The sequence below is a fragment of the Callionymus lyra genome, chromosome 4 (assembly GCF_982586985.1).
Source record: "Callionymus lyra chromosome 4, fCalLyr1.hap1.1, whole genome shotgun sequence".
Taxonomy (NCBI): domain Eukaryota; kingdom Metazoa; phylum Chordata; class Actinopteri; order Syngnathiformes; family Callionymidae; genus Callionymus; species Callionymus lyra.
Window position 1 is genome coordinate 5,203,823 of NC_141821.1, and position 27,949 is coordinate 5,231,771.

Here is a 27,949-nt window from a genome sequence, read left to right on the forward strand (position 1 = left end):
CACAGTTTTACCTTCAGTTTTACTTCCTTTGACGTCAGAAACAAAAGAGAAAATATTTGGCAGAAAAAGAGTCAAAAGCGTAAAAACAGGGTTTTTGTCCGAACCTCGACTGGTCCCAGCAGAACCAGTGTCACCGGCCGTGACGCTCAGGTGCGGCTCTCCTCCGGCTGGTCGTAACGTCGTTACAGGTGAATAAAAAATAGCATAAGGTGAAGATAATTAAAAAATATTTTTTTTTCATGGCGTTCGATGAAAGTGTGTAAACATTTTCAAACATTTGGCCGATAAAATGAGTCCGATTTCGGTGCTAAAAGGTGAAGTGAGACGATATAAATAACAGAGTAAAAAAGATTCTCTTCAGCAGGTGAGGCAGTCGCGGCCGGCGCCTCACGCTCAGAGCAGCGAGGATGACGTGAGGGCAGCGAAGAGGACGGCGGCAGGTCTGGCGGAAGGTTCAAGGTTCAAACGACCCCCCCCCCCCCCCCGGGGAGTTCCTGGTTTGATTTCCAGAGTCGGCTACACTTCAGTCTCAGCAAAAACATCCGGGATTCTTCATTCGCGGTTTTTCCTTCAAGTTCAAAAAAGTTCCTTCATCGGGCGTCGGGCGTCGTCTTGCTCGTGGGCAGCGAGATCCCAACACTAGGTTGTGAAACGTTTCAGTGGATTCATCGGGACGTACTTCAGCGTCATCGGAACGTTGAATGTTTTTAACATTTAAAATGTTGTCGTAATTAGCATTTTAGCTTCTATTTAGCATTAGCTTTTTTAAATGATTGAATAAAATAGATTCTAGTTCAAAATTAAAATTGTGTTTTTTTTTTACACAGAGTTTGATATATTTATTCCAATAATTAAAAAAAAAAAATTCTAAATTAAATATTTTTAAATTTATAGGCTTTTAAATTCAATATAAAAATGTATAAACCGATAAAACTTTAAGCCAATCATGTGATCGCAGATGATCACGTGTTCAATTAAAAAGGCTACAAATTAAAAAATATTTAATTTTTAAATGATTGAAATAATAATATCAAACTCCAAGTAATTGACGTTAAGAAATTGAAAGTAAAATAAAAAGTAATTTCAATAAAATCTATTTCGACATTTGAAATATTAAATGAATTCAACGTTTTGACGACACTAAAGTACCCCCATAACCGCGGGGTCACTCCAGGTCCTCCCCGGCGGTGGCGGCCTCCAGGGCGGCCAGGGCCTCGGCCACCATGGAGTCGGTGACGCTCTCCACCTCCTCGTCTTCGGTCTTCATCTCGTCCTCGTCCTCGCTCTTGGTCACGCAGATGCCGCTCTCCAGCGTGCCGTTGTCGGGGTACCTGGGCCGGTGCTCGTCTCTGGTGCCGACCGACGACAGGCTGGTGGTGCTGGTGTGGATGTCCGCCGAGAGGATGCTGGCCTCGTCGCCCGTGTCGCAGGGGTACTCCGGGGTCCCGCCCACGCCCTCGTCCACCTCGTCCGCGGACAGGCTCTCGTTGGCGCTCCCCCGGATCTGGCTGTCCCACCCTTTCCCCGAGGTCAGGTGTGGGGGCGTGTAGCTTCTCCGGGTCTCGAACTCCTGGACGGTGGGGTAGACCGGCACCTGGCTGGGGCCCCTGTCGTGCATCATCCACTGGGTCCCGTAAGCATCCGGCTGGATGATGTAGAGACCCCCCTCGGGGGGCGGGGGTGCGCTGCTTTGGCGGTGCACTTCCCGGGCGGGCGGAGGGGCGGCATGCAGCCGGTGGTTCACCTGGTTCTTCTGGACCTCGAGCGTCAGGTTGCTCTCGCTGGACTTGCTGTAGCCTAGATTGTGGAAGCCCTGCTTCTGCTTGTTGGGGCCTCCGGCAGGGTTTCCTGGGTTTCCTCCCGGGGGCCCGCCTGCGAGGTGGTGAGGCTGGTAGACGGCGTTGTCTGCGGAATCCGCTTTGCGCTCGTCGGTCACGTCGGGGTCGTAGATGTAACTGTGGGGGAGAAGAGGGTCAGCGGGTGAAGCTCGTGTCAATCAAATACATCTGACGGCCATTTTTAAATCAAGCGTTCTCTCACGAGTACACACTTGTTATCTTGGATGATAACTATTACACAACTGCCCTTTCCTTTTTGCTGGGCTAGTGAAACCATCAACAAAAGTGTTCTTGTCACATATTGCTGTAATAATGTTATTATACGAGATATTATCAAGATTTTAGGGCAGAATAAATTAATACAGTATTGAAGAATATTCATTTGTGTGAATTAATACATGAAATTTTTTTATAAATAACACAAAAAGAAAATAAGCCTAAATGAAGGGTTGTGAGACTTTTATATAATATATATATATAAAAATATATTATAATACTGTATCAATATTCAGCAACACTGTATCAATTTATTTTTTTCATATGTTTATATCACAAAAAAGTCTGTATAAATTAAAATGTTTATTATGCAAATATTCATAGCGTTCATTTTAGTTTTGCAATGAAACCTCTAGGCACTAGATGGCAGCAGTCATTAAGTCTTCCGCAGCCAAATAAGCAATTAAATCCAGGCCATGACTGAGGACGAGAGGATACAGTGACTCCAGCAGCTTTTAAAGCTGATGTTTGGACATATTTTGGTTTGAAAACAAATGAAAGTAGTTACGACTTCATCAAGAGTCATGTGGTCTGTAAATACTACAACACCAGAGTCAAGTACTGGACAATACTACACATATATACTTGTTACTACACTATCACAACACCAGAGTCAAGTACTCCACAATACTACACATATATACTTGTTACTACAGTATCACTACACCAGAGTCAAGTACTGGACAATACTACACATATATACTTGTTACTACACTATCACAACACCAGAGTCAAGTACTGGACAATACTACACATATATACTTGTTACTACACTATCACAACACCAGAGTCAAGTACTCCACAATACTACACATATATACTTGTTACTACACTATCACAACACCAGAGTCAAGTACTCCACAATACTACACATATATACTTGTTACTACAGTATCACTACACCAGAGTCAAGTACTGGACAATACTACACATATATACTTGTTACTACACTATCACAACACCAGAGTCAAGTACTGGACAATACCACACATATATACTTGTTACTACACTATCACAACACCAGAGTCAAGTACTCCACAATACTACACATATATACTTGTTACTACAGTACCACAACACCAGAGTCTAGTACTGGACAATACTACACATATATACTTGTTACTACAGTATCACTACACCAGAGTCAAGTACTGGACAATACTACACATATATACTTGTTACTACACTATCACAACACCAGAGTCAAGTACTGGACAATACTACACATATATACTTGTTACTACAGTATCACTCTATATATTTATATATATACCCTGTATCATGATAAAACAAACAAACTTTCTGGAACAGGAAGTACGATACGTTTGTTATCCTGTCCCAAACAAATGTATTTCCTTCTACATCAGTTGTACTTATCGTGACGCAAACACATTTGCTTTCTGGCCTGAGATAACACAAGCGCTAAAGTAGAGGTAAATATCTGCGCTAACATCTACACCATATTCGACGTCACTAAAGTTTGCAGACGTAAGAGACGAGTCACGGATGTTTTTATTTTATTTTTATTTTAACTGTATTTTTTACTTGTTCTAGAGATTTTTCCTGCTTCACCTTGAGGCGCAAAATGTCACAAAAACCTTTAAACTCGAACTCTCTGTAAAATACTTTTGATATTTCATTCTGTCCTATATTTTAGAAGTATTTTGAGAGTGTGTAGCTCCGGAGGGAGTCGCCGGATGAACTATTTGGGTGAAACTTTCAGACACACCTGGGCTCACACCAGGGGATGTTGTTGTCTTCTCTAGTGTTTTTTCTTCTGATTGCTTTCCTCGCTCAGCCTGCAGGTCTCTCCTCCATCTCACACCTCCTCAGGCGCTCTCGTCCTCCTGACTGATGAAGTCACTCTCCCAGATCATCTTCCACACCAGGCTTTTCAACTTTTCTAAACTTTGTTTCTCCACACTTTCAGCGACGTAACCGTGTGACGACTGAACCTGGCTTCGTATCGACGAGACTCACATCCACATTTAAACTGAATCACTGTTGTTCCTTCATCTGAATTGGGGACACCGAGATAAACACACTGTTGTGCAGCTCATTGTGTATTTTGGAAAAGTGGAGCAAGACAAAACAGCAGACAAAGCGTCTCTATTTTTGGCTGCTACACACTTTCTGGCAGGAATGTGTTTTGTTTGTGTACTAAACAGACGCAGTGATGCAAAGTCAGCATCAAACATCTCCCAGAGAGACGAGTGGCGTTTCCCCGAAGATCAGACTTCCACTGTCAAACAAACGAGTGCGACTCTGGGAGATCCTCCTTGATCTGGTGACGAGGGATTCTCCTTTTTGGTTTGTGTTTCTTCAACATGAGGGAAGTGTGTACTGGCAGGAATCTGGAAATATCAAAAGTATTCAGGAGCAACGATACGATTTATATTGATACAGTAGTAACAAGTATATATGTGTAGTATTGTCCAGTACTTGAGTAGTTGAATTTACAGACCACATGACTCTTTATGAAGTCGTAACTGCTTTAATTTGTTTACAAACCAAAATATGTCCAAACATCAGCTTTAAAAGCTGCTGGACTCACTGTATCCTCTCGTCCTCAGTTGGTTGTGATAGTATAATAGCTGTGAAGGACGTAATGACGGCTGCCACCTAGAGGCCGTAAGTTTTATTGCAAAACAAAACTGTGAATATTTGCATAATAAAAATAATAAACATTTTATTTTTTGAGACATAAACCATAAAGCTGCTTAGAAGCTGCTGGAGTCACTGTATCCTCTTGTCCCCAGTTATAACACGTTCCTCACGGAATTGAATTGCCCTTATACTGCAGAGGACATAATGACTTCTGCCACCTCGGTCCTAGAATAAATCAATCAATTGAAATGATTGTTGATTAATTTAAATTTGAATAAATCAATACAGAGCTGATGAATATCTATAAGATATGTCAAAAATATTGACTTTACTTTGTGACCTCAGGAATACAACACTAGTAAATATGTATTTGTGAACATGATAATACATTTGTAATTCATCAAATCTCATCCTTTAAAATAATAATCTATATAAGTCAAAGTACAGGCGTCACTAAAAAACAACCTGCACTGTATTGAACAGTAGATGGCACTAGCGTTCCAGAACTCCCATGCGAACCACTCGCAATAGGCGAAGAAGAGTTGTTTGGGCCAGTGATGTGTCAATGAAGCTTCATGAAACAGTGTCAGACACCCTCAGTTTTATAATGATGTTTCAATAGAGAAGCTGTTCAAAACAATAGATCGTAGAGCAGAGAGTGACGGTATCTAGTGGACTCGTGAGGCTTCACGAAGCTTCATGAAACAGTGTCAGACACCCTCAGTTTTATAAATGATGTTTCAATAGAGAAGCTATTCAAAACAATAGATCGTAGAGCAGAGAGTGACGGTATCTAGTGGACTAGCGAGGCTTCACGAAGCTTCATGAAACAGTGTCAGACGCCCTCAGTTTTATAAATGATAATAATAATAATAATAAGATGTTTCAATAGAGAAGTCGTTCAAAACAATAGATCATAGAGCAGAGAGTGACGGTATCTAGTGGACTCGTGAGGCTTCACGAAGCTTCATGAAACAGTGTCAGACACCCTCAGTTTTATAAATGATGTTTCAATAGAGAAGCTGTTCAAAACAATAGATAGTAGAGCAGAGAGTGACAGTATCTAGTGGACTTGTGAGGCTTCACGAAGCTTCATGAAACAGTGTCAGACGCCCTCAGTTTTATAAACGATGTTTCAATAGAGAAGCTGTTCAAAACAATAGATCGTAGAGCAGAGAGTGACAGTATCTAGTGGACTCGTGAGGCTTCACGAAGCTTCATGAAACAGTGTCAGACGCCCTCAGTTTTATAAATGATGTTTCAATAGAGAAGCCGTTCAAAACAATAGATCGTAGAGCAGAGAGTGACGTTATCTAGTGGACTCGTGAGGCTTCACGAAGCTTCATGAAACAGTGTCAGACGCCCTCAGTTTTATAAATGATGTTTCAATAGAGAAGCTGTTCAAAACAATAGATCGTAGAGCAGAGAGTGACGTTATCTAGTGGACTCGTGAGGCTTCACGAAGCTTCATGAAACAGTGTCAGACGCCCTCAGTTTTATAAATGATGTTTCAATAGAGAAGCTGTTCAAAACAATAGATCGTAGAGCAGAGGGTGAAAGAAAACTTCCCGTCTCTGCTCGCATTAAGCAAAAGAACGAACTGAAGCGATTGAATTCTTTGTGTCTAAATCCGCTCAGCCGACCCAGTGACCCAGAGTCACAATCTGCCAAAGTCCAAAACCTAAGTCCAGAAGTGTGACACTCGGAAGAATGGAATGTGTGCGACGTCCAGAAGTCCGGCTGAAGTGGGAAAGGGAAGAAAAGGTGACAAAAGGATTTGCGGCGATATTTGAGCCGAGTCTTCCACTCGACTACAATCTCACCCCCCACCGTGGATTTCAGGGAACCCTGACGACAACATGGACTGGAAACAACAGGTCCGGGGCCGATAATGACTGTAACCACGACAACAGCTGGCAGCGTATTGACTCAGATCAAACAGATGACGACAGAGAAGACGAGTCAAGTGAAAAGAGAAGTTGGTACAGAAGAGAAACTCTGAACGTCGCTGGACCAGGACTGATTCATCGACACAACAGTGAAGCCACACCTGACTTCTGCAGTCGCTTCAGAGCCGGAATAAAGACGTGAGACGATAAATAAATGTTGGTCAAAGGATCCACAAACATAGAGGAGATGTTTATACAGTCATGGTGAGAATATGTTTGCTGTGAGGGAGAACCAGGCGTTTCAGAGCTACACAAATATCCTGCTTTACTTCTTGTATGACTTTGTTGCGTGTTTGCGTTAATGAAATGTTTTTTATATACATTTTTAAGCTTTCTAAATTAATGTGTAAATGCAAATTAATACAATATCAGGATTAATCAGCTTGGGTATTTTCTAGGTCCCAATTATAAATTTGGAATTTTCTACACTTTAAACAAAAATTGTATTAAAAATACATATATATTTTTAGCACTTTATTCTAGAAAAAAAGATAAATTTTCTTCGATAACGCCAAAAACTAGTGATGGGCTGATGAGTGTGTCATGAAACAGTTTGGAGGTGAAGCCACTGTATCATGAAACAGTGTCTTAATTTTAAAACTTTTAACTCTATATCTGAGTACATGGTTACATTTAAAGGTTTGGAGTCAAAGTAAAAGAAACTGGACTCCAAAGGCAAGAACAGCAAATGAATGGGCTTTTGTTTAGTATTGCAAAGAGGCTCTTTTTTAATTCTATTTTAATTCTATTTAAGTTTTTCTAGATAATTTTTACCCTCAATAGTGACAGCCATTCCTTAAAAGATCACTTTACGACTTAAATGTCCAAAAATTTTCGGAATATATTTAAATAGCAAAGTGTCAGAGAAGCGAGTCGGATTGAAAATAATGTAATTACTCCGTTATTAATATGTATGCTATCGTGGTGCTTCATGCTTTGGACCCTTCGGTCGATGAAACTGCAAGAGCTAAATCGAATGCAACAAAAAACACTTTAGATTGTGTTCTCTTGAAATCATACCAGCCTTGTTTGGTCGGCGTGGCAACTCTTCAGGAAATACACGAGAGATGGTGGAACAACATTCATCGTTGAAACCATCATAACCATCATCGTTTACCACCGCGGGCCGTGATTATTCCTTCGGCTTGAACTTAAAAAGGGACATAACAATCATTTACATCCAACCTCTGGCGTGTTCAACGGCAGCTGCGTTTCCTCACCCACTCATGACGCCCGAGGGCTTGACAATATCATCGCTGGAAATCATTTCAAGTTAAACCTGTCAGGGTTTTATTTTCTCCACAAGAAACATCATTATTTCCTCTGGAGGTGGATATCTGAGCGTCCACTCTGAACCGCACCTCTCAACAGCTGGATCGATAACACGTAATGAGAGCATCGCAGTATTTAAAAAGAACAAACACTGGAGGCTAAAACGATAGTAAACCCAAAGATAAATTAATCAAATGTCTGCAAACATCAGCAAAAGTTCAGCTACAATACACTGGTTCTATAAGAAAGTTTAGTGAATCACTGCCACACATCGATAACTTTACAGTTTGTTTTCAGACTGTGGGAGTAAAAACTGAGAGCCTGGAGAAAACCTACAAGAGCAAGACAAACACTAGCATTATATTTTCAATTCTGACTTTTGCACTTTCGGACCGGTTCACTGGAGGTGGAGTATCGTGTTTTCACATTGCAAACTTAACATTTTTATTCTGAAACAATCATTATTTTAGCTGTGGGAAAAACAAACCGGGACACAGTTATATAAGGAGAGAACCCTCAGGATTTTGGTATATTTTCACGGAAACTTAAACTTCGGCAGCAGAAGTTCATGTATCATAAAATTGGTATGTTAGGTTTTGGTATGGGTATTAGATGGAAGCAGTCAATTAGTCCTCCGCAGCTAAGGCAACAAGGAAATACTGTGAGATCCCAGCAATGACTGAGGACGAGAGGATACAGTTGACTACAACAGCTTTTAAAGCTGATGTTTGGACATATTTTGGTTTGAAAACAAATGAAAGCAGTTACGACTTCATCAAGAGTCATGTGGTCTGTAAATACTACAACACCAGAGTCAAGTACTCGACAATACTACAAATACATCATCTTTCATACAGTATCCGAACATATCTAAATACATCGTCTCCTCTTCCCCTCTATTGTCAAATGCGCTGTAAAATAAAGCTTACTTGAAATCATATCACAAGATACAAGGTAAAAAAAAAACATTTAATTTAAAACCCGTCTGATCAACACGAGAAAAAAAAAGTTTAAGAAGGGATTAAGAAGCTTTTCAAAATCTTAGGTAATGTCATATAAATGATTCCCAAAAAATTGCACTGCCAAGGTACAAAAGTGTGAAATCGGGAAAGATTGAAAAAACTTTCAAGAATGTTTAGAATGTGATAAAAGAGAAAAGTAATAGTAGTAGTAAAGTACTTGCTGAATGTTCCCTCACCTCTTTATCATCCGGCAGCAGCGGCACCCCATTTGTCCAGCTGTATCTGTGAAGGGGAATTAAGAGACACATTAATCACAAATAAATAATCAAGAAAGCTCCAAATAAATAACACTTTTTGGTTAGAGGGGTCGGCTTCAAACCCGCCACTCCGCAGCCTGACTGACATGCAGGTCGACAAGAGTCCACGGCAGCTATTGATCCAAACGCTCGCCACCTCTGACAAGTGAGTTGTGTCTGAGCCAGAATGTTTCGGGGTGCTCTCTTGCAAGACTTCGGTTCATCAGTCACACTTTGCTTTGCCCTTGCTGTTCACGGCGTTTGGACACCAAGATGAAAACGGCGTCTGGCCGCGGTGCAGATAAAGATGTTATTGCCATCCATCACTGGTGGATTCGCTGCTCGCTTCCTTGTGCAGAATAGCACTGACCTTTTCTGCCTTTCATTTGCTTTCCGGCATTTCACTGCTTGCTCTGGTAAATAATTAAACATTCCGTCCAGAGACAGAGGACACAAACTCATTGTCAAAGACATTTCAAAATCAACTTCTAGCTCGACCAGAAAGGTTTGTCAACACGGTGGTTTCAAGAGGATTTGTTTTTCATAAATCTCTGACACGGTTAGTTTTGGTGTTTTTGAGGTATCTAAGGTTCCGATAAGAGTTGCCTCTAGAGGGAATATTTACAAGCATGTGTTGCCAAGCTGAACTCCTAGCTTCACTTTAAAAGCCACTTTATTTGACTCCTCTCTTCAGGAAAATTGATTTTGTTGCACTTCAGTCTGCCTTTTGTTTTTCTTAGCATTTCCTCTTCTTCCCTTCTTCCCAGACAGACTTAACTGTGACATGTCCAACATTGATATCTGTGACATTGTCAAGTGTTTCCAGAAGAATAAGTCTGAACATTATAGTTCAACAAAATGTGTTCGAAATAAAATTCGATTTTTAAAATTCAGAATTAACAAGCAAATATTCACGCCGCGTTCATTTTTGTGTTGCAATTAAACTTCCTGCTAGATGGCAGCAGACACGAGTCCTCCTCAACTAAAGGAAGAATTAAATCCCACAAGATCCCAGCGATCACTGAGGACAAGAGGATACACTCGATTATCATCTGATTTTAAAGCTGATGTTTGGACATACTTTGGTTTGAAAACAATTGAAAGCAGTTACGACTTCGTCAAGAGTCATGTGGTCTGTAAATACTGCGACACCAGAGTCAAGTACTCGACAATACTACAAATATATCCTGTTGCTACACTATCACTGTATATATGTATATTTTTTGTCGTTGACCCTGTATCATGATACGTATTTACCAAACTTTCTGTAACAGGAAGTATGACTGTCTTTGTTTGTTATTCTTTCCCAAACAAATGTACTTCTTGTACCTTCTACACCAGATGTACTATTATTTGAAGTCTCTGTATTTATTTTACCCAATATTTGTTCCTCATATTACCTTAAACACTTAAACATCTTAATAGGTAACAAGATTAACATTACTGTGAGTTAGGAAAAGAGGAGAACGTTTCAAGTAGGAATTTGAAACAAGTGTGTTTCTGGGATAAGGTTCACTGTTTTTTAAAAAAAAAGAAAAAAGCCAAGAGAGATTTCGAAAAAAAGTCTAAATTGCACACTTCAGAGTTGAATGTTTTATTGATTTGGTAGGCCTGCTGGGATGTCCTTACTAAAAGAGAATATTCCTTCTTATTCCCGCCATGATTCACGCCACAGCAGAGGCTCGATGTTCGTCTATATTTTCAGAAGGATTCCGTAATGCTATGCAACTATGATGTAAGAGGCTTTAGTTGTGCGCCGGGACTTAACACATTGTCGTGGAATTAGCTCAGAAATCTTGGTGGGCTTTGCTTGGGTGTAGGTTCTGGAAAAAAATAAACCACCCAGAGAACATGCTCCTTAACATGCTTGTAGGAAGACAAACACAGGCGCCGCTATGCATGGATTATTCATGAAGGCTTGACAACTGATTACAAGAAACAGTGCACGTCGATGACCTTAGTAGTAAATGTTAAACGGTTTGGAATGATGGGCTACAGGAATTTTCGTACCGAGGCTTGATATTTTATCACAAGATTCTATAGATTAGTAAAGTCAGTAATCTTCTAACACTTAATTCCTGATCCGGGTCGTGAATCTGTGTATGTTTTTGTGGGAGGAAACAGGAGTGGCCAAATTAACCCACACAAGCACAGAGAGAACATAGAAACTCTACACGGAAGCTGGAAGCAAAAAACATGCTGGAAGCGAACCAACAACCTTCCTGCTGTATGGCAAATTTTTTTTTTTATTATTGCTTAATAATTAATCCCAACCAAATCTTCAGAGAGAAAATCCAGTCAAAATATTCAGTCACACACATTTACTTTCTACGTTTCTGTAGTCAGTGTTCAGGAGTAAAGACTTCAACGACTCATTTTGTGACTTTAAACGTGGGCTGACAGCAGATTATAAAAACTAAGAAGACGATTCCGAGCGTCGACAACAGTCTCTGGATCATGTTTACACGTCAGTAAACTAGTTTCTTCCCTCTAATACTGTAATCAGGTTAGGTTAGGATACATGAGCTGTTTGTTGTCATGTTTTGAGAAGTGCCTCACATCCACACACTGTAATTAAACAGAGATGTCATCAAAATAACCCAGATTATTGCAGCAAAAGCAGCATGATCATGGAATATTTCATCCTATTTCTTTTCTTATTGAATGATTTTTGCATGCTTTTTAAATCACGTGTGTCAAAATTACAAAATCAATCAAACCTTAGTCTGAGTTTAAAATGTCGTCCCAACAGATGATGGTGTTTGACGCGTCCTTTTAAAATTGTCTGACGTTGTGTTGCTGGCATTTTACACTCCATTTGTATAATGAATATAAATTACATTCCTCAATCATGATGCTTTTATTGAAGTCAATGCATCAATTCGCAAACTCAACTGAAATCGCTTTGTGTTTACACAAAACAAGTGAGTACAATTTCTATTTGCCTGCTGTTCTGACTCTGGCACTTAGAACCAAAATTGAGGTAGTTGGCAGATTTTAACTTCGGCAGTGAGAAAGTACATAATGGCGTCTAAAAAAACCCACGAATATCGACTACTAATCTCACTACTCTAAATCGTTTTTTAACATTTCCCTCCATAATATTTTCGGAAATGTTCAAATGCAATATATTACGAAAGCTTTTACCATAACATTTGTGAGGGAAAAAAAGGTTTCAACTGGTTATTTAGCGGTTCATGTTATTTTTAAAAACAATAACCTGTACACTATGGGGTGTGTATTGTCAATAATCTACTAATACGATATGTATCCTGATACAGGGACAGCGATATATTGCGATACTGTAGTAACAAGGATACATTTGTAGTATTGTCCACCAAAATATTGCCACTGTATCCTCTCATCCTCAGTTATCACTGTGATATCGCATGATTCATTTGTTCTTTTAGGTGCAGAGGCAGAATGACTGCTGCCAACTCACAGAGGTTTAATTGTAACAAAAATATGAATGAATAGTGAATAGTGTATAAACAAACACTTTATGGAACTGTAAAACATGAAATAACTTTGTTAACAATAAAATATTACTTAAAATTGAAACAATACCATGAAAGGATATCTTGTGATATATCGCTGTACTGATATTTTCTTAACACTCCTATACCCTGCGTTCATTCAAAGACATGTCAGTAAAGGTAAATACAAAAACATACATTATCTTATTATGTATTAAAGCCAAATTTGCTTCTTGAAAGGAATTATTTTTCCTTTTATTTTTCACGTTATATTAAAAAAAATTATTGCAATCTTTTAATATTTACATTTAAAAATCCCAAAGTGCATTATTATTATTAGTTTGAATAGAATAGAAAACGGGGGGAAACACACTTTTACAACAGCACAATGAAAATAAAGTGCAAGGAAAAAAAGAAATAATAAAAGAGATAATAAAATAAAATGATCTTAAAAATATACAAATTATTTACAATATTAGAAAACAGAATAAAATAAAATAAAATAAAAATAAAATAAAATAATTCTAAAAAAAACTGAAAACCTGCTCAACATAAAACAACCCCGCCAAAGCCACTTAGAGATACTATCTTCTAAAATGTCCACTTTCTGCATTTCTGCTGAAAACCATTGAAAAGATTGTTTCTCACAGCCACTTCTAAAGAGAGGCATGTGGTGCCGAGAGCTGTTGAAGAAGCCCAGACGATGAGCAGTTCAACGGGCTGTACTTTAAAGTGTGGTGCACTCAAGTGTCCCTGGTCCACCTGCAGAGCAGCGCAGGAGGACATGAACTCCCCGCGGACATAAGAAACTATCGCATTAATGAGCCAATTCACGTGGGCAGCGAGCTGGAGCGACTATAAGCTGACTTTCACAATCACCAGTCACATTCGAGCAGGTCGGTAATCATCTCCACTCAGAGTCCCATGATTGTCGGCGCCGAGGGAAGAGAAGATTTCTCCTCCTCTCCATAATTTCTTGTTGTGTTTTCCGTATCTTGGAGAAGCGACTGCTCCCCCCGGGCCTGGTTTTTTTAATGCGCCGAGAGTCTGGCGGGCAGGTTGGATTCGCTCCACGAGGTTTCTAAAGCTGGCAGCCATCACAGATCTGCGTGAATATTTGCTGCAGCCGTCTCTGGGTGACTGGTTAGGAGTGAATGATGAGTTGAGTTGAGTTAGTCTGCAGGAGCAGAGCGACTCAACATACATTAATGCAAAGAAGAGAAGTTAAATCAAAAAATATATCTTCTCCGGCATTAAACCAAAACCCGCATTTAGAAAACTTGACTTGCATGAAAGTGTCTTTTTTTCTACTTAAAGGTAAGTAAGTAAGTAAGTAAGTAAGTAAGTAATTTTTATTTCTATAGCGCTTTTCCAGACCAGGGTCACAAAGCGCTTAAACAATCAAAACAATATTCAATAAAGTATATATTTTAAATATCAAGATAAAACTGAGTATAGAATAAGGCTGCACGATATATATAAAAAAATATTGATATAAGCGATATTGGCACGTGCGAAATCCTTATCGAAAACATGTGCGATCATTTATAATTCTTTATTGTATAAATCAACCATTTTTTAAATGTGCACTTCGACCAATCAGTGTCACGTTCTGTAAAGTTGTCAATTTGTACTTGTATGTCTCGTTGTTGTTTACGTCTCCGTCTGTCTGTGAACTGTGCGGCGCTAGGCTCGGTTGCTATGGCTACACATCTTGCCGGCGCGCTAACTTAGCTCAGTATATACACGGAAGTAAAACTAACTTATGATCTAGTCAAACACTAGTGATCCAGTCACTCGTCTCTTTCAACCTCCTTTGTTAAAGCAACATATTGTAAGAACTTTTCATCTCGTCTCAGTTGTTTTCTTAGAAGATCGTGAACTTCCAAACAAACCTGTCCGTCTTCACCGTATGCTAATTAGATACGTTGTTAGCGTCATTTATAAAGTGTTATGTGTGTGTGTACAAGGAGGTGGATTTATTATTGATTTGGTGATATCACGACGCGCCGGCGGCTCCTCTCTGATGTCGCTCAGTTTCGCGGGAAACCGATGCAAGTCCCGCGAAACTAAGCGTGATTAGATTTTTAATATTGGGTGTATGTCTATGTCAGAGTACATATTGGATCTGGAATTCCATCATTACAGATTGGAATCCTGCTGCTGAACTGGGATCTTTGGTCACAAAATGAGTCGTTGAAGTTTGAGTACATCAAAATGTTAACCCTAACTCTAAACCATATCAATATTCAGATCCCAGTTTAGTTGCTGGATTCCAATCTGTACTAGTAGGATTCCAGATACTAATGGATTCCAATCTGTACTGTGACATATACATACACCCAATATTAAAAAATCTAATTTCCACAGAAAACAGGGCAATGGAAAAATGTGCAAATAAAACCCAACAGAAAGTTTCACTGTAAACGGCATCACACATATTTTGAAATTAAACGTTTAATCATGGTCTACGGCTAGTTTTTTACGGCTGCCTGAAATATCTGCGAGGAGAAATAATTATTTTTGTCACACTGGTGGTTTGTTCAAAGGGCACAAGATCTCTGAGCCCTAGAGTCAGTCTCATGAGCGGCGCTCACATCAAGTCATGGGAGTTTACATGTGAAACCCAACAGGACTCCACGTTCCTGGCACACAGTGTGAGTGTCGTTGCAGTCTCTGTGGAAGATGGTTTTATTTTCGACCACATCGTCGAGTCAGACGGCGGCGGCGGCGGATGAAGTCGGAAAAAGCCGGTTTGCATCGGAGTGGAGCAGCACATTTGCAAGGCAAAAAGAAAGGGCCGAGGGTTGGACGACTGCTGACACCGTGATTGCAATGTTCTTGCCTGTGGCTACTGATGGTACCGTTGGTCAGCAAAACACACGGATAAGAGACAAGTCCGCCGCCGTTGTCTGGGCAGCGAGCGATATTCCTCCGAGCGAAAGACGCCCACAAGCTTCTGAAGCGAAAGCAAGAGTCCAACGGTTCATATCGCACTTGCATTCGTAAATAGATGAAAAGTACGTCTCAGCTTAGAGTGTTACTTTGTTCAAAGTGTTCTGGAGAAACTCAGCTGATTCTACTCCATGATAGACCTTCCCTCGGGTCACATGCAAGTCACAGATGAACACACCAAACACACTCTGGAGCTACTGACGCATCATGTGCGCAGTAGGAAATGATTACGATTTCTGGGATATTTCAAGGCAATTCAAAAAAAATAAAAATAACATGTTGGTGCCTGAAATGGTATGTACTCGGTTTTAAGCCTTCGTTGTGAGGGGTTGGATTTTGTCCCAGCTGCTTAGGGCAAGAGGCAGGGTGTACAATTACGGTTGTGGTCCTCGGTGGACCCTGGTTCCATCAGGCATTCGTTACCTGGCTGTACAGAAACAAGAAAATATTGCCGTTGTTTTTTTTAAAGTTTGTATTTTCTCCAAGTAACACTAGCCTATGTTTAAAGATTACGTTTAAGTCAGGTTATCTAAAATCAAACAACACATGTTAATTAGTCAAAATGAATTAAATACAATCCCTTTATGATTTATTGTAACATCTGAAAAATGGTTTGAATATAATAGGCACAGGTGGATTATGGGCCTAACATCCGATGAATGTAGCTGGTATTATTAATCTTCTTCCTTCATTAATATGTTTTAAATATGGTTTAATTTTCATCAAAAAATTGTATTCAAGTCTCCTGATCCCCTTGTGCCCCCTTTTTGTTGACCTGGTGTAGTTTTCCTCTCCTAAACCTTCACGAAAAGGGAACTTATTTTCTGCCCTTTTTGGTAATTGTATACGTATCACAGAAGATTTCAATCTTCTTGCATTTTCTCTCTTGAGAGATTCTGGGTTATTTGGTTTTCATATTTACTCATTTTTACTCGGGCAACACTGGGTATTTTAGCTAAAACTTCTTTCTTTTGATGTGTCAAGGGTCACAGGCTTACTTCAGATAAAATACTAATGTGTCCCCAGAACAAAACACATTTGAGACAGTAATGATCAATTGATGAAAAATTATATCGATTATAAAATTCGACTACTGTGCCAAAAAAGGTTCTGTATCATGTGATTTAGGGTACTTGTTCTCCATGGTTTTGGATTGAGGGAGGAAACTGGAGAGTCTGGAGTAAACCCCCAGCAAGTACAGGGAAATAATATACAAATAACACTAATAAAAAAAATGACCTCAAACAGGAAGCAAAACTACAACCGTACTCATGCGAACCATTACGTCAAAGTGTTCCCTTTATGGATTCAATTTCATTCAAATTGTTTATGTATTATACTGTTTATCTGTTGGTAAATTATTCAAAAGTGATGATTAAAAACAACTTTCTTGATTTCCCTCCAAACTCAAACTAGTGACTAGTAATAGATTTTTGAATTATTATTATGTTTGCACATGATCTAAAAAATGATACCATACCAGTCAGAACACTTTCAATGCTTCAGTTCTATAACATTTAAGGTCTAAAATAAAGTTTATTAAGACGGAACCTTAAGATAGCTGCTCGACCTTCAGCCCTTCAACAATATTGTCTTTCTGGCTTCCTCTCAATTGCCATAATAAGTCAAGTTATTTCCACCAGTCGTCTTGACCTTTCAAACCCTAATGCTTCTTCATGGGCTCTCTACGCCAGGTCGTATATCACATATTGCACCTATTGCTCCTCATAGAGAGGTTGGCAGAGCGATTACTGGGGGGGGGGGGGAGATATATTTCATCTGGTGGTTTGGGCCTTCCTCGGTTTTTCCTTCACGGGAAATTGAAACATTTCATCTCGGAGAAACAGGTGCAATAAGAGCGAGATTGCTTTGGAGTGTGATCTAAATGTGCACTAGATTGAAATCCAAGAGATGTCTGTGAAATTGGCAGTCAGGACCACTTGGAGGAGGATGGCTGCGAGTGGAAACTTCCAACACCGAACCAAGATCAATCTATTTACAATGTTTTCATCCTGTAAGAACTAGCAAAAGAAGGGAACGAGAAACGATAAATGGACAGTTTTTGACTAAAATATTCTAGTTCAAGCTCGTCAAAATCAATTCCATATGTCAAAGTAATTGTACTGGTCTTTCCAGAAGATAATTTTAATGTGATCGTTCATCCAAAAAATTCAATCCATTCTCTACTCACCCTCATGTTGACTAAGGAACTATGTTGTCTATCCTTCTGTTTTTGGAGTTATACACAAAAACGTTCGGTCATTTTCTTTGTCTAAAAAGACACAAATACCTCCATACTTTTATTTGTGCAGGCTTTTCTTTGATTCTCTGAGACTCCTGTGTTTGTCTTGACCTTTAAAGTATATATTTTATTGAGTATTGTTTTGATTTTTTAAGCGCTTTGTGACCCTGGTCTGGAAAAGCGCTATAAATATAAATGACTTACTCATACTGCTCGTCTGTAACGTTCCTCTTGGATTGAAGCCTCAACATTAGAACATTTTATATATTTATATATTTTAAGCTTCTTTGTAGTAGAAGCTAAAAGGCTAACACATAAGGAAACTCTACGGATAAGTATCGCGAGAATTTAACTGTAATCAAACAATTTTCAACTGTAATCAGACATTTTTCGAATTTTGTGTGAAAAGTCATAAATATAGATTACTCAATAGAAATACAACTCATACTGAATTTTTCTTTGGTAAAGATTGACAGAAATACTTTTACTTACAGTTTGGTAACATTTTCTTCAGGACTTTATCAAGACCTAAACGTTTGTGGCTGCTTTTGTATTCAGTGCCTTAAATGTTGAGGACGTTTCAATATCAAAGCTTTTTTTTAAATACCTAAAAATGAAGAGAAATAAAGTCGAACAATGATTTTCAAAACTCAAAACGAGGGAATTATTTTATGTTTTATTCATTTTTTCAAGCATGTTAATGGAGTCAACATTCATTAACTCTTGTTATATATTTAACTCATTACTGTTGACTTATTGCAAAGATTACACTTTAAAAATTGTATATATATCACATGAACACCACAGACTACGACCAAAAACCCCAAACAGAATTTAAAGGGCATCTTTTAGATAAAAGGAAGTGAAGATTTGAAATGTCTTTATCTACAACACAGCCTTTGGTTCCTACCATCTTTTTTCAAACCCTCTTAACCTTTAAGTGAGTATTTGCACTTGTTTTACTGAAAACACAGTCAGTTTCTATTAGTTTAGCCGAGGTTTCACCAGAATGACGGATGACGTAATGGTAGTCTGTTAAATGGGTAACCTTGCGAAGACAAAGAAGTATTCATGGATCGGCTGTCAAAGCAGGAAACCTGCAAGATTAATAATGTAGCATTTATTCTAAATAAAACAAAGGCTAAAAAATATTTTAGAAAATCAAGGGCTTCTTATGTAATTTCGAGTTGGTCTCGTATTCAAGTTATTAAAAATTGAACCATCATCCCATCACACAACACACGCATGATATTCAAATCCCAAAAGCTGCTTAAACTACAAATATATTTCCATAATGATGCGTATTCAAAGCTGAGGAGAGGACCTGTCATACATTTCCTGTCAAGATTAATCTAACCAGGCAGAATTAAGCGATTAGGAAAATTGCTGGGATCCTCAAGGATCAAAAAAAACCTTAAACTTTTGCTTTTGTCACCAGATATATCTGTAAAAAAAAAGAAAAGACACTTGAAAAGAATGCAAAGTGTGTGAATCCTGCTTGGTGTGTGTTTTCAGTGTGTACAGTGAGAAGGGAGATCATGTTCGTGGAGGTAGCAGTAGAAGAAAGGAGTGGCTGAGTGAAGAAGTGGACTTACTGGTCCGACATACATCCGTCTAAAACATGTCCAGATCTCATATTTGACTCGATCAAGTGTCACAGAAGTCGATCTGCAGCGACACACGTCTGACATCAGTATGTAGGCGTGTGGGTGTGTTGAGGTGTGAGGGGTCAACTGAGGGCCAGGGGGTGAGTCACATGTGTACCTTAGACAACCTCACATTTGTACTGAGACACTGATGAACGTCAAGTTGGAGACATTAACGTCAATAATCAACACAACTAAGATGTTGTTTGATTTTGCTTACAAGAAAGTTCAACGATACAAATAAGTGCGATGCTGTAGTAACAAGTATATATGTGTAGTATTGTCGAGTACTTGACACTGGTGTTGTGATAGTGTAGTAAGAAGGATATATGTGTAGTATTGTCGAGTACTTGACTCTGGTGTCGTGATAGAGTAGTATCAAGGATATATGTGTAGTATTGTCCAGTACTTGACTCTGGTGTTGTGATAGTGTAGTAACAAGTATATATGTGTAGTATTGTCGAGTACTTGACTCTGGTGTTGTGATAGTGTAGTAACAAGTATATATGTGTAGTATTGTCGAGTACTTGACTCTGGTGTTGTGATAGTGTAGTAACAAGTATATATGTGTAGTATTGTTGAGTACTTGACTCTGGTGTTGTGATAGTGTAGTAACAAGTATATATGTGTAGTATTGTTGAGTACTTGACTCTGGTGTTGTGATAGTGTAGTAACAAGTATATATGTGTAGTATTGTCCAGTACTTGACTCTGGTGTTGTGATAGTGTAGTAACAAGTATATATGTGTAGTATTGTCGAGTACTTGACTCTGGTGTTGTGATAGTGTAGTAACAAGTTTATATGTGTAGTATTGTCGAGTACTTGACTCTGGTGTTGTGATACTGTAGTAACAAGTATATATGTGTAGTATTGTCGAGTACTTGACTCTGGTGTTGTGATAGTGTAGTAACAAGTATATATGTGTAGTATTGTCCAGTACTTGACTCTGGTGTTGTGATAGTGTAGTAACAAGTATATATGTGTAGTATTGTCCAGTACTTGACTCTGGTGTTGTGATAGTGTAGTAACAAGTATATATGTGTAGTATTGTCCAGTACTTGACTCTGGTGTTGTAGTATTTACAGACCACATGACTCTTGACAAAGTCGTAACTGGTTTCATTAGTTTTCAAACCAAAATATGTCCAAACATTAGCTTTAAAAGCTGCTGGACTCACTGTATCCTCTCGTCCTCAGTCATTGCCAGAATCTTTAATTTCCAGCGTTTAAAGTTTCTTAACCTGGATCTAAAAGCATTTTTCTGGACCTAAATTTATTTTCCCCAAACAGTTTCTGTCTTTGAAGTTGTCGCAAATACGGACGTGTATTATCTTGAATCTGGCGATACGTATCACGATACAGGGGCAACAATACGCTATATCTAGATACTGAAGTAACAAGTTTATACTTGTAGTATTGTCGAGTACTTGACTCTGGTGTTGCAGAATTTACACCACATGACTCTTTCATTTGTTTTCAAACCAAAATATGTCCAAACATCAGTTTTAAAAGCTGCTGGAGTCTGTATCCTCTTGTCCTCAGTCATTTTTTAGTCATCAAAACATGCACATTACACATACTGTATACAGTATATATAATAAAGATGGATGCAGTAAGAACACACTGCTACTCAACTACCAAAATAAATATATAACAATAATCATAATCAAAAGTGTCCAATTATCAACAAACAAAACGTTATAATTATTTCAAAAACACAAATTCCTTTTCAATGAATTAATTAGTATTTAAAACCATCGAATTTTGATAGCGATCAGAACCGTTTTCGTCTCTGCTCCTCGTGAATCTTTTAATGATTTTTGAATTGACTTACTCTGCTGGGTTAATGACCCGGAAAACTCGATAGATTATTAACATGAACCCGGGCTGTCGAAGGTGGAGTATCGTTTCAAGAGGGAATTTGGATCTTCAATTAATCTCCTGGATTATTTATTGGTCTTCAACTTGTTAACTCTACATATTAACCTAATGCTTGTTCTAACCATCTATGGCTGGATGGAAAATAAACCAATTTTTTAGACAGCATTTCCTATACATTGATGAGGCACAATATTTGTGAACAAAAAGTATCACTGAATATTCTCATCAACAAGCCATAATCATTTGAGGAAAACAAAAATAATACAAGGTTAAAGATGGTGTTGAATCAACCAAGACTTAAGATGGTTAACTAACCAAAAAAAACCATCCATTTGGACTGTCTCGGACGGGTGTGGTGCGTTCAATAACAACTAGTTAAATAGCCTTTGACAAATTCACAGAAAACGAACGTTAACTAAATCAATAATTCAGGAACTAGAAAGGAAACATGGTATTTTTGAGTCTATAAGAGAAGAATGATAGAAAAACGAGAACTTTTTGTTAACCGCAAAAGGTTTGTATAATTCTGGGCTAAAAATGTATCTTTCCGTTCACACGATTGTGGAGTTTACACAACTATTCATCGATTCATCCATCGATTTATCCATCCATCCATCTACCATTGGCAACTATAAATAGAAAACAACAAGACTCACAAAACAGTTTTTACCATCCCTTCTGACACTCCTTGTTCACAGCAAACACAACAAGCGACTGGTTTACAAATCAAACAAATATGGCTTTATATGCATTTGTATGAAACAACATCTGTAGCAAAAAACTCTCCACTTCCAACGTCGTTCAGTCGTTGGAAACAAGCGACCACTTGGGTCAGAGTTTTACCATCATGTGAAGTGAAGGGCATTTACATTTTATCAGGGGCCACATTTTATATAGTGGGGTCAAAAACAGAGGAACGAAAAAGTGTTAATTAAGTAATGAAAGCTATCTAAATTTGCCAAAGTATTATTTTATAGTATTTTGTATAAACTTTATATTCTAAAAATCTGATATTCATTCTTTATTTTTTGTTTTTTATTGTATTGCCACCACAAAAAATGCTGTTTTTATATCACTTGGCAATAAAAGATTCCAGTTCTGATGAAAGCTCTAAATTTATACTATTTTTTTAATATTCACCTACACTTTTTTGAGGAGCAACACATACTACAGGAAAAATCATAAGATAAGAAAATTAAGAAAGTTTGATCCAGTGGATTTTAACAACCTGCTGATGGTCAGAACAATGTTTTCAAGAAGTGTGTCTATTTTTTAGCAGCACAAATGTAGATCCCTGAAAAAAGAAGAGATAGACAGAAGAACATAAAAATCACTGGCACAGGGAGTCCTCCCTTTATTGCTGGTATTAAACTGCTTTTTACAACTTTGAATCCTGCATTAATCTCTTAAACAACTCTGCAACAAAACAACTGCTGAATAGAACAATCATTGGCAGTTTGACACTGTTGACCAAAAGATAAAGTCACTTCAACAACCTCTCATCAGAGATAAAACTGAACAATCCCGAGAAAAAAAGTCAATTTTTTATTAAACTGATAAGTTAAGTTGCCGCTGGATAAAATCTGCAGGAGGATAAGAGGAGATAACCTCAGGCACGAAACACTTTCTGAAGGAGAGCCACGGCTTTTATAGCAGAAGTGAGGATTTCATCTTTTCAAGAAGTCAGAAAGGCCCGACTTTTTCAAGTGAAATGTGCCATTTTGTCCATAAAGAGGTGTTTTTAAGGACGTAACCTACCAAAGTAAGGCCCCTTTATTGGTCTATTTCAGATGACCAGTGGAACCACTGGATGTATAATGTCAAACGCTTCAGAATTCAAACTTTCAATTTGAGGAAACATTGTAGCTGAACACACCAGTGGGCGTGGTCAAGGTGACAATAGAGTTGAAAAAGAAAACAATGACAACAGGTTGTTCAGGCGTTCATTGTTTTTTTTGTTGGCGTCGTGTTGTCGTCGTGAATAAAGTTAAAACATGCGTGAAAACCTGTTCATTTTCCCAGAGTTGCTTCTGTATTAAAGATGAACCTTTAGTTTCCTCTCAGCACAACACGACTGGTGGTTTAAGGGGGAAACCAGTGAAATACAAGACAGAACTGAAAGTTTTCGGCACAAATATTGAATTATTTTTGGAAAGAAAATTCACCTTAAATGACTGAGCCACAGAAACCCAAAGGGCAGCAAGGGCACATGTTTCGGGCTGAAGATATTTATAATTATCTTGTTTTTGTTTCATTATTGTTTTGTGAAAAACTTCATGCTGTTATTAGTCTTGACTCATTGTAAGTACAGCAGTATCTGGACTAACTGGTTCAATACATGGTGATGGAGATTTTATTAGTGTAATAAGTCTTATGTTCATCGGATTTTCTACATTTAACTAAATTAAAAATCCAATAATGTATTCCGTTTTACACCCGTTTTCTTGAGTCTACTTAAAAAAAAAAGTTTTTTATAACATAACTGAGCATGTTTTTTTCCAAAGTTCCAACATGGTGGTTCAACGCGTTCTTTTTGGAACAATAGCAAAGGTTAAACAAATAAATATTGCTAAAAAGAACACGACAAAGTGAGTCACAGAAGTTTCTATTATGTTGGTTCCCAACGCAAAACAATTAAAGACAAGCAACATCTCACGCAGTTTGAAAGCCTCTTAAATCATAAGGTACCACTTAAAGATGGTTGATATTCCAGAAGATTTCACGATATATTCTCTCAAATCATTCGATATCATTCATTGTTTCTATAGTTATCAAAATACCCATAGTAATTAAGTTAGTAATATTTATAAAGCGCTTTTCTAGACCAGGGTCACAAAGCGCTTAAACAATTAATAATTTCAACCATCATTTTAAAGTTAATCCTGAAAGAAACGGGCAGCCAGTGAAAAGATTTAAGGATCGGAGAAATGTGAGTTCTTCTACTAGAGCGGCTCAGAATTCTGGCTGCAGAGTTTTGAATGAACTGCAGGCGAGACACATCCTTCTTGTTAAGACACGAAAATAAACTGTTACAATAGTCCAGACGAGAAGAAACAAACGCATGGATTACAAGCTCAAGATCGTGTCGTGACAAAATTTTCCTAAGTAGTGTAGTGTAGCATTCGCAACAACATATTTATTGCGTTACCTCGAAAAGCGCTATACAAATAAAAATGACTTACTTACTTATATTAATTTAAAGTTTCGTAATATGGTTTCCTCGCTGCAAGACACAGGGATAATAGGAGGCTACAAAAGGAAAACGATGCACATTTAAAACAATGTTTAAATGAACTTTCCAGCCTCTGACAAAAAGTTGTTTTTAGGGATTTTTTTTCCTGCTAGTCTGTGATAGATGGGGTGGATCTTTATTCTTGGTAGAGTATCATTGTTCTCGTGGTATTTTTTGAGTTGTTTACGAATATGCTTGACTTCCTGCCGACCGTTACTACATTTGCATGACAGATACGGATCGATACAGTAATAGGTAGTAGACTTATTTTACATTCATTTAAAAAAATGGCAGAAGAACCAAGACAATTTTTGAAGTTTCTACTGAGATAAAACACAACTTTGTGCAGATTGTGCCCGCGGAGTTTTCACATCAAACAAATCGACATTTTATTTACACTGTAAATTCATATTTAAAAGGTAAAAAAAATAGTCACAACTAGTCAAGCGAACGCATTTATCCAAATGTTTTCATTTCACGCCCTTATTGTTGTCGTTTAACCCTAAATGTTATAGTATTTTGTGTGCCAAATAAGGGATTTTCCCCTCTAGTAGACGATAAATGACCGACTACTTACTAACTTACTACTTCCTTTTGAGAGTAAAGTTAATGATTTCATGATCATTTAACAAAGTTTTGCACAAGTTCAAATCAGCAGAACAAACCAGGTGATACAAAATAATGACACACTTGGATGAGACAGAAAAGCCACACTAAAAAGGTCGAGTCCATCGGAGGGTACAAAGTCCAACCCCTCATGCAGACAATTGAGAGTGACTAGGAAGCCTGAATGGACATTTTGTGACTATGGGATGGTTCTGGAGTGTCCAGAGGAAACCCATGGAAGCAATAAAACGCCACACATCCAGATCTGGAAGCAGGTTTGTTCGGATCAAAACAGTTGCTGCGTGAAGTCAAAAGAGAATTGAATATTTTATCAATAAAATACACATAATAAAGTAAAGACACTGGCGGAAATGTGTCAATAATAAGTTACACAACATGTTGTTTAGTTCAAAATCAATAAACACACAAACGAGTCCAACGAAGCCACATCACCTCAAACAGAAAAGTCTTCTCAGAAAGTGTCAATAAGTTGAAGCTGTTGCTTTTTTTTTCTCATCTCGGATCCTGTTTCAGGTCACGTCAGTCATCGGGAGCAAACGCTGCCGCTGAGCAAACTCCACCTGGAGCAAACAGTATTTGCATGAACTTTAAACAAGCTTGTTTTGGACCAACACGGGCGGAGTTAACCAGGAGGTTCACCAGGAGACGGCTTCATGCGAGTCCAACAGTGTCTACTGTCTCCGATCATCCTAGAATGTTTCTAATCATGGAGGTCTGCTGATAACAAGACTGACAGGTTGACTCAAGGTTCATGTGTTCTGTGCACAAACAAAGCTCGAGGCCGTTTATACCAGTTTCTGCTCCAGCGAGTGAAGACCCTCCTCCTTGACAAACGTCCCACAACAACAGGACCCGTTCACTCATTAACTCCACCTGCCCATCAGCCGTCTGACCACCAGCGCTGGAAAGTTTTCTGGCCTCCAGACTGAACTACGACATCATCGCGGTGGAACTTCTCACCATTTCAAGTGAAAACTGAGCTCCTGACCTCCTAGAATTTAACATATTTTAGTGATAATGATCGACACACTTTTAGTGACATTCTTTAACTTTCCACAGAACAGACCGAACAATCGAAATAGAGCAAAAATGACATTCATAGTATATATTTTTTTACTTTTTTTCTTTACACACATCATAGGAAATTTTTAAAACTACTTTAAAATCATCTATAAAAGTCTAAATAAATACATTTAAGCTAAAAAGTATTCAAAAATGTTTGAATAATTGAAACATCTACTGAGAATAAAGGCAAGGGGACAAAAAACAAACAAAAATACAGTTGGACTGAATATCAAATACAAAAACAAATGTGTTTTTCTTTTTATTATTATTTTTTTTTTGTGCGTTTATGGTTATTACATTATGTATTTAAGCATTGCATCATGGTTACTTTTATTCTTACTAAGTCTTGTATGTATCTGACTGAACAAAATCGAAATAATTAACAAAAACATATTTATTATGAGGCCCAGGTCAGACTACAACTGTATTATTGTGTATTAGTAATGGGTACAACTATAAATACAACTCTTAAGCTCTTTGTTAAGGACTTTTTAGTTTTTTTTCTTCTTGCTCCTTTTTGTGAACATTTCTTGCCTCTGAAAGTAGTAAACATTGAGATCATATTTATAAAAAAATAAATAAACGTTTATTCATATTTTATTGGAATATTTATTCCTTTTTAACTTGCTTCATTTTTTCTTTACGTTTTGCAATCATTTATCACTTATTATGGCTATTCTTTTGGCTTGATGGCCCCTAACAAGTATATAAAGTGGCCCCTGTGAAACAGTTGCTCACTTCCTGCTGTAGAGGAAGTACTAAGATATACATCTCAACATAAAAAAACACCAGCAGGTATTTTGAATGAAACCTTTTAAATATGCCTGAGATATTTATTTTAAATGTCCTTCTCAGTGTAAGTGTTTTCAACTTCCTTGACATTCTCGAAAGGAAAAAACGAAATAATAGTTTCAACAAACCTCAAGTAAACAGCAGTGACACATCAGCACTGTGGTGGAAATAATACTTCATAATAACAGTGTCTACTTCAAGTCAACACAATGGAGCTGGAAATATTACAGAAGATGAAGAAGTAAAACTACAATAAAACACTGACAGCAGTGGTTTATTTTACACAATCATGCAGAAAATAACGTTATTTTTTTTCAATTAATCTTAAATTGAGCCTCGAAATATCCACTAGCGAGTGATTATTTTGAACTAATGAAAATATTAAAACATGTATCTGGTTTATTAAATAAACATATGTGATGTTTGTATAATAATATATTGACGTAAAGTCGAGTTGATGACGTAGGTCTCCATATGTTCACCTGTTCAGCAGCGTCGACGCAAACACACACAACGAAAGACTTTTATCACGACGTTAAAGTGAACATAAAGTAGTTTATTGTATTGAAAAATAGTCAGAAGTTGTAACTAAAGAGTGTTTTTATTTCTCGGACGTACCTGTGGCGCTAAGCGAAGGTGTGGCTCTCTGCGCATCAAAAGCGCGACGAAAACTTCATGTAACTTCCGGTCCTCAGGTGAGTCAAAGTGAGTGAAGTCTTCATTTTTTTTTAAAGTAACAGGAGTTTTTGTCTATAGTTGTTCGCAGTTGTTGGGACTAGTTTGTGTTCTTCGGTGAGTCCAGAGATCCATGTCTGCTGATGGCGAGTCCGCCCG

General features: G+C 38.0%; 1 protein-coding gene across 1 annotated transcript; it reads right to left on the minus strand.

Moving 5' to 3' along the window:
* Positions 1–27,949, minus strand: LOC148081139 (uncharacterized). The gene is made up of 3 exons (XM_087788552.1): positions 27,734–27,949; positions 9,141–9,186; positions 1–1,955 (listed from the first exon to the last, which is right to left on the minus strand). Exons 2-3 carry the CDS (start codon positions 9,170–9,172, stop codon positions 1,166–1,168), a joined length of 822 nt encoding a protein of 273 aa, XP_087644678.1. The 5' UTR covers positions 9,173–9,186; positions 27,734–27,949; the 3' UTR covers positions 1–1,165.

Coding starts and splice junctions, on each gene's coding strand:
- LOC148081139 (XM_087788552.1), bottom strand. CDS start 9,172: ATGGGGTGCCGCTGCTGCCGGATGATAAAGAG. Junction 1,956..9,140: donor TGCTGCCGGATGATAAAGAG/GTGAGGGAACAT, acceptor TCTCCCCCACAG/TTACATCTACGACCCCGACG.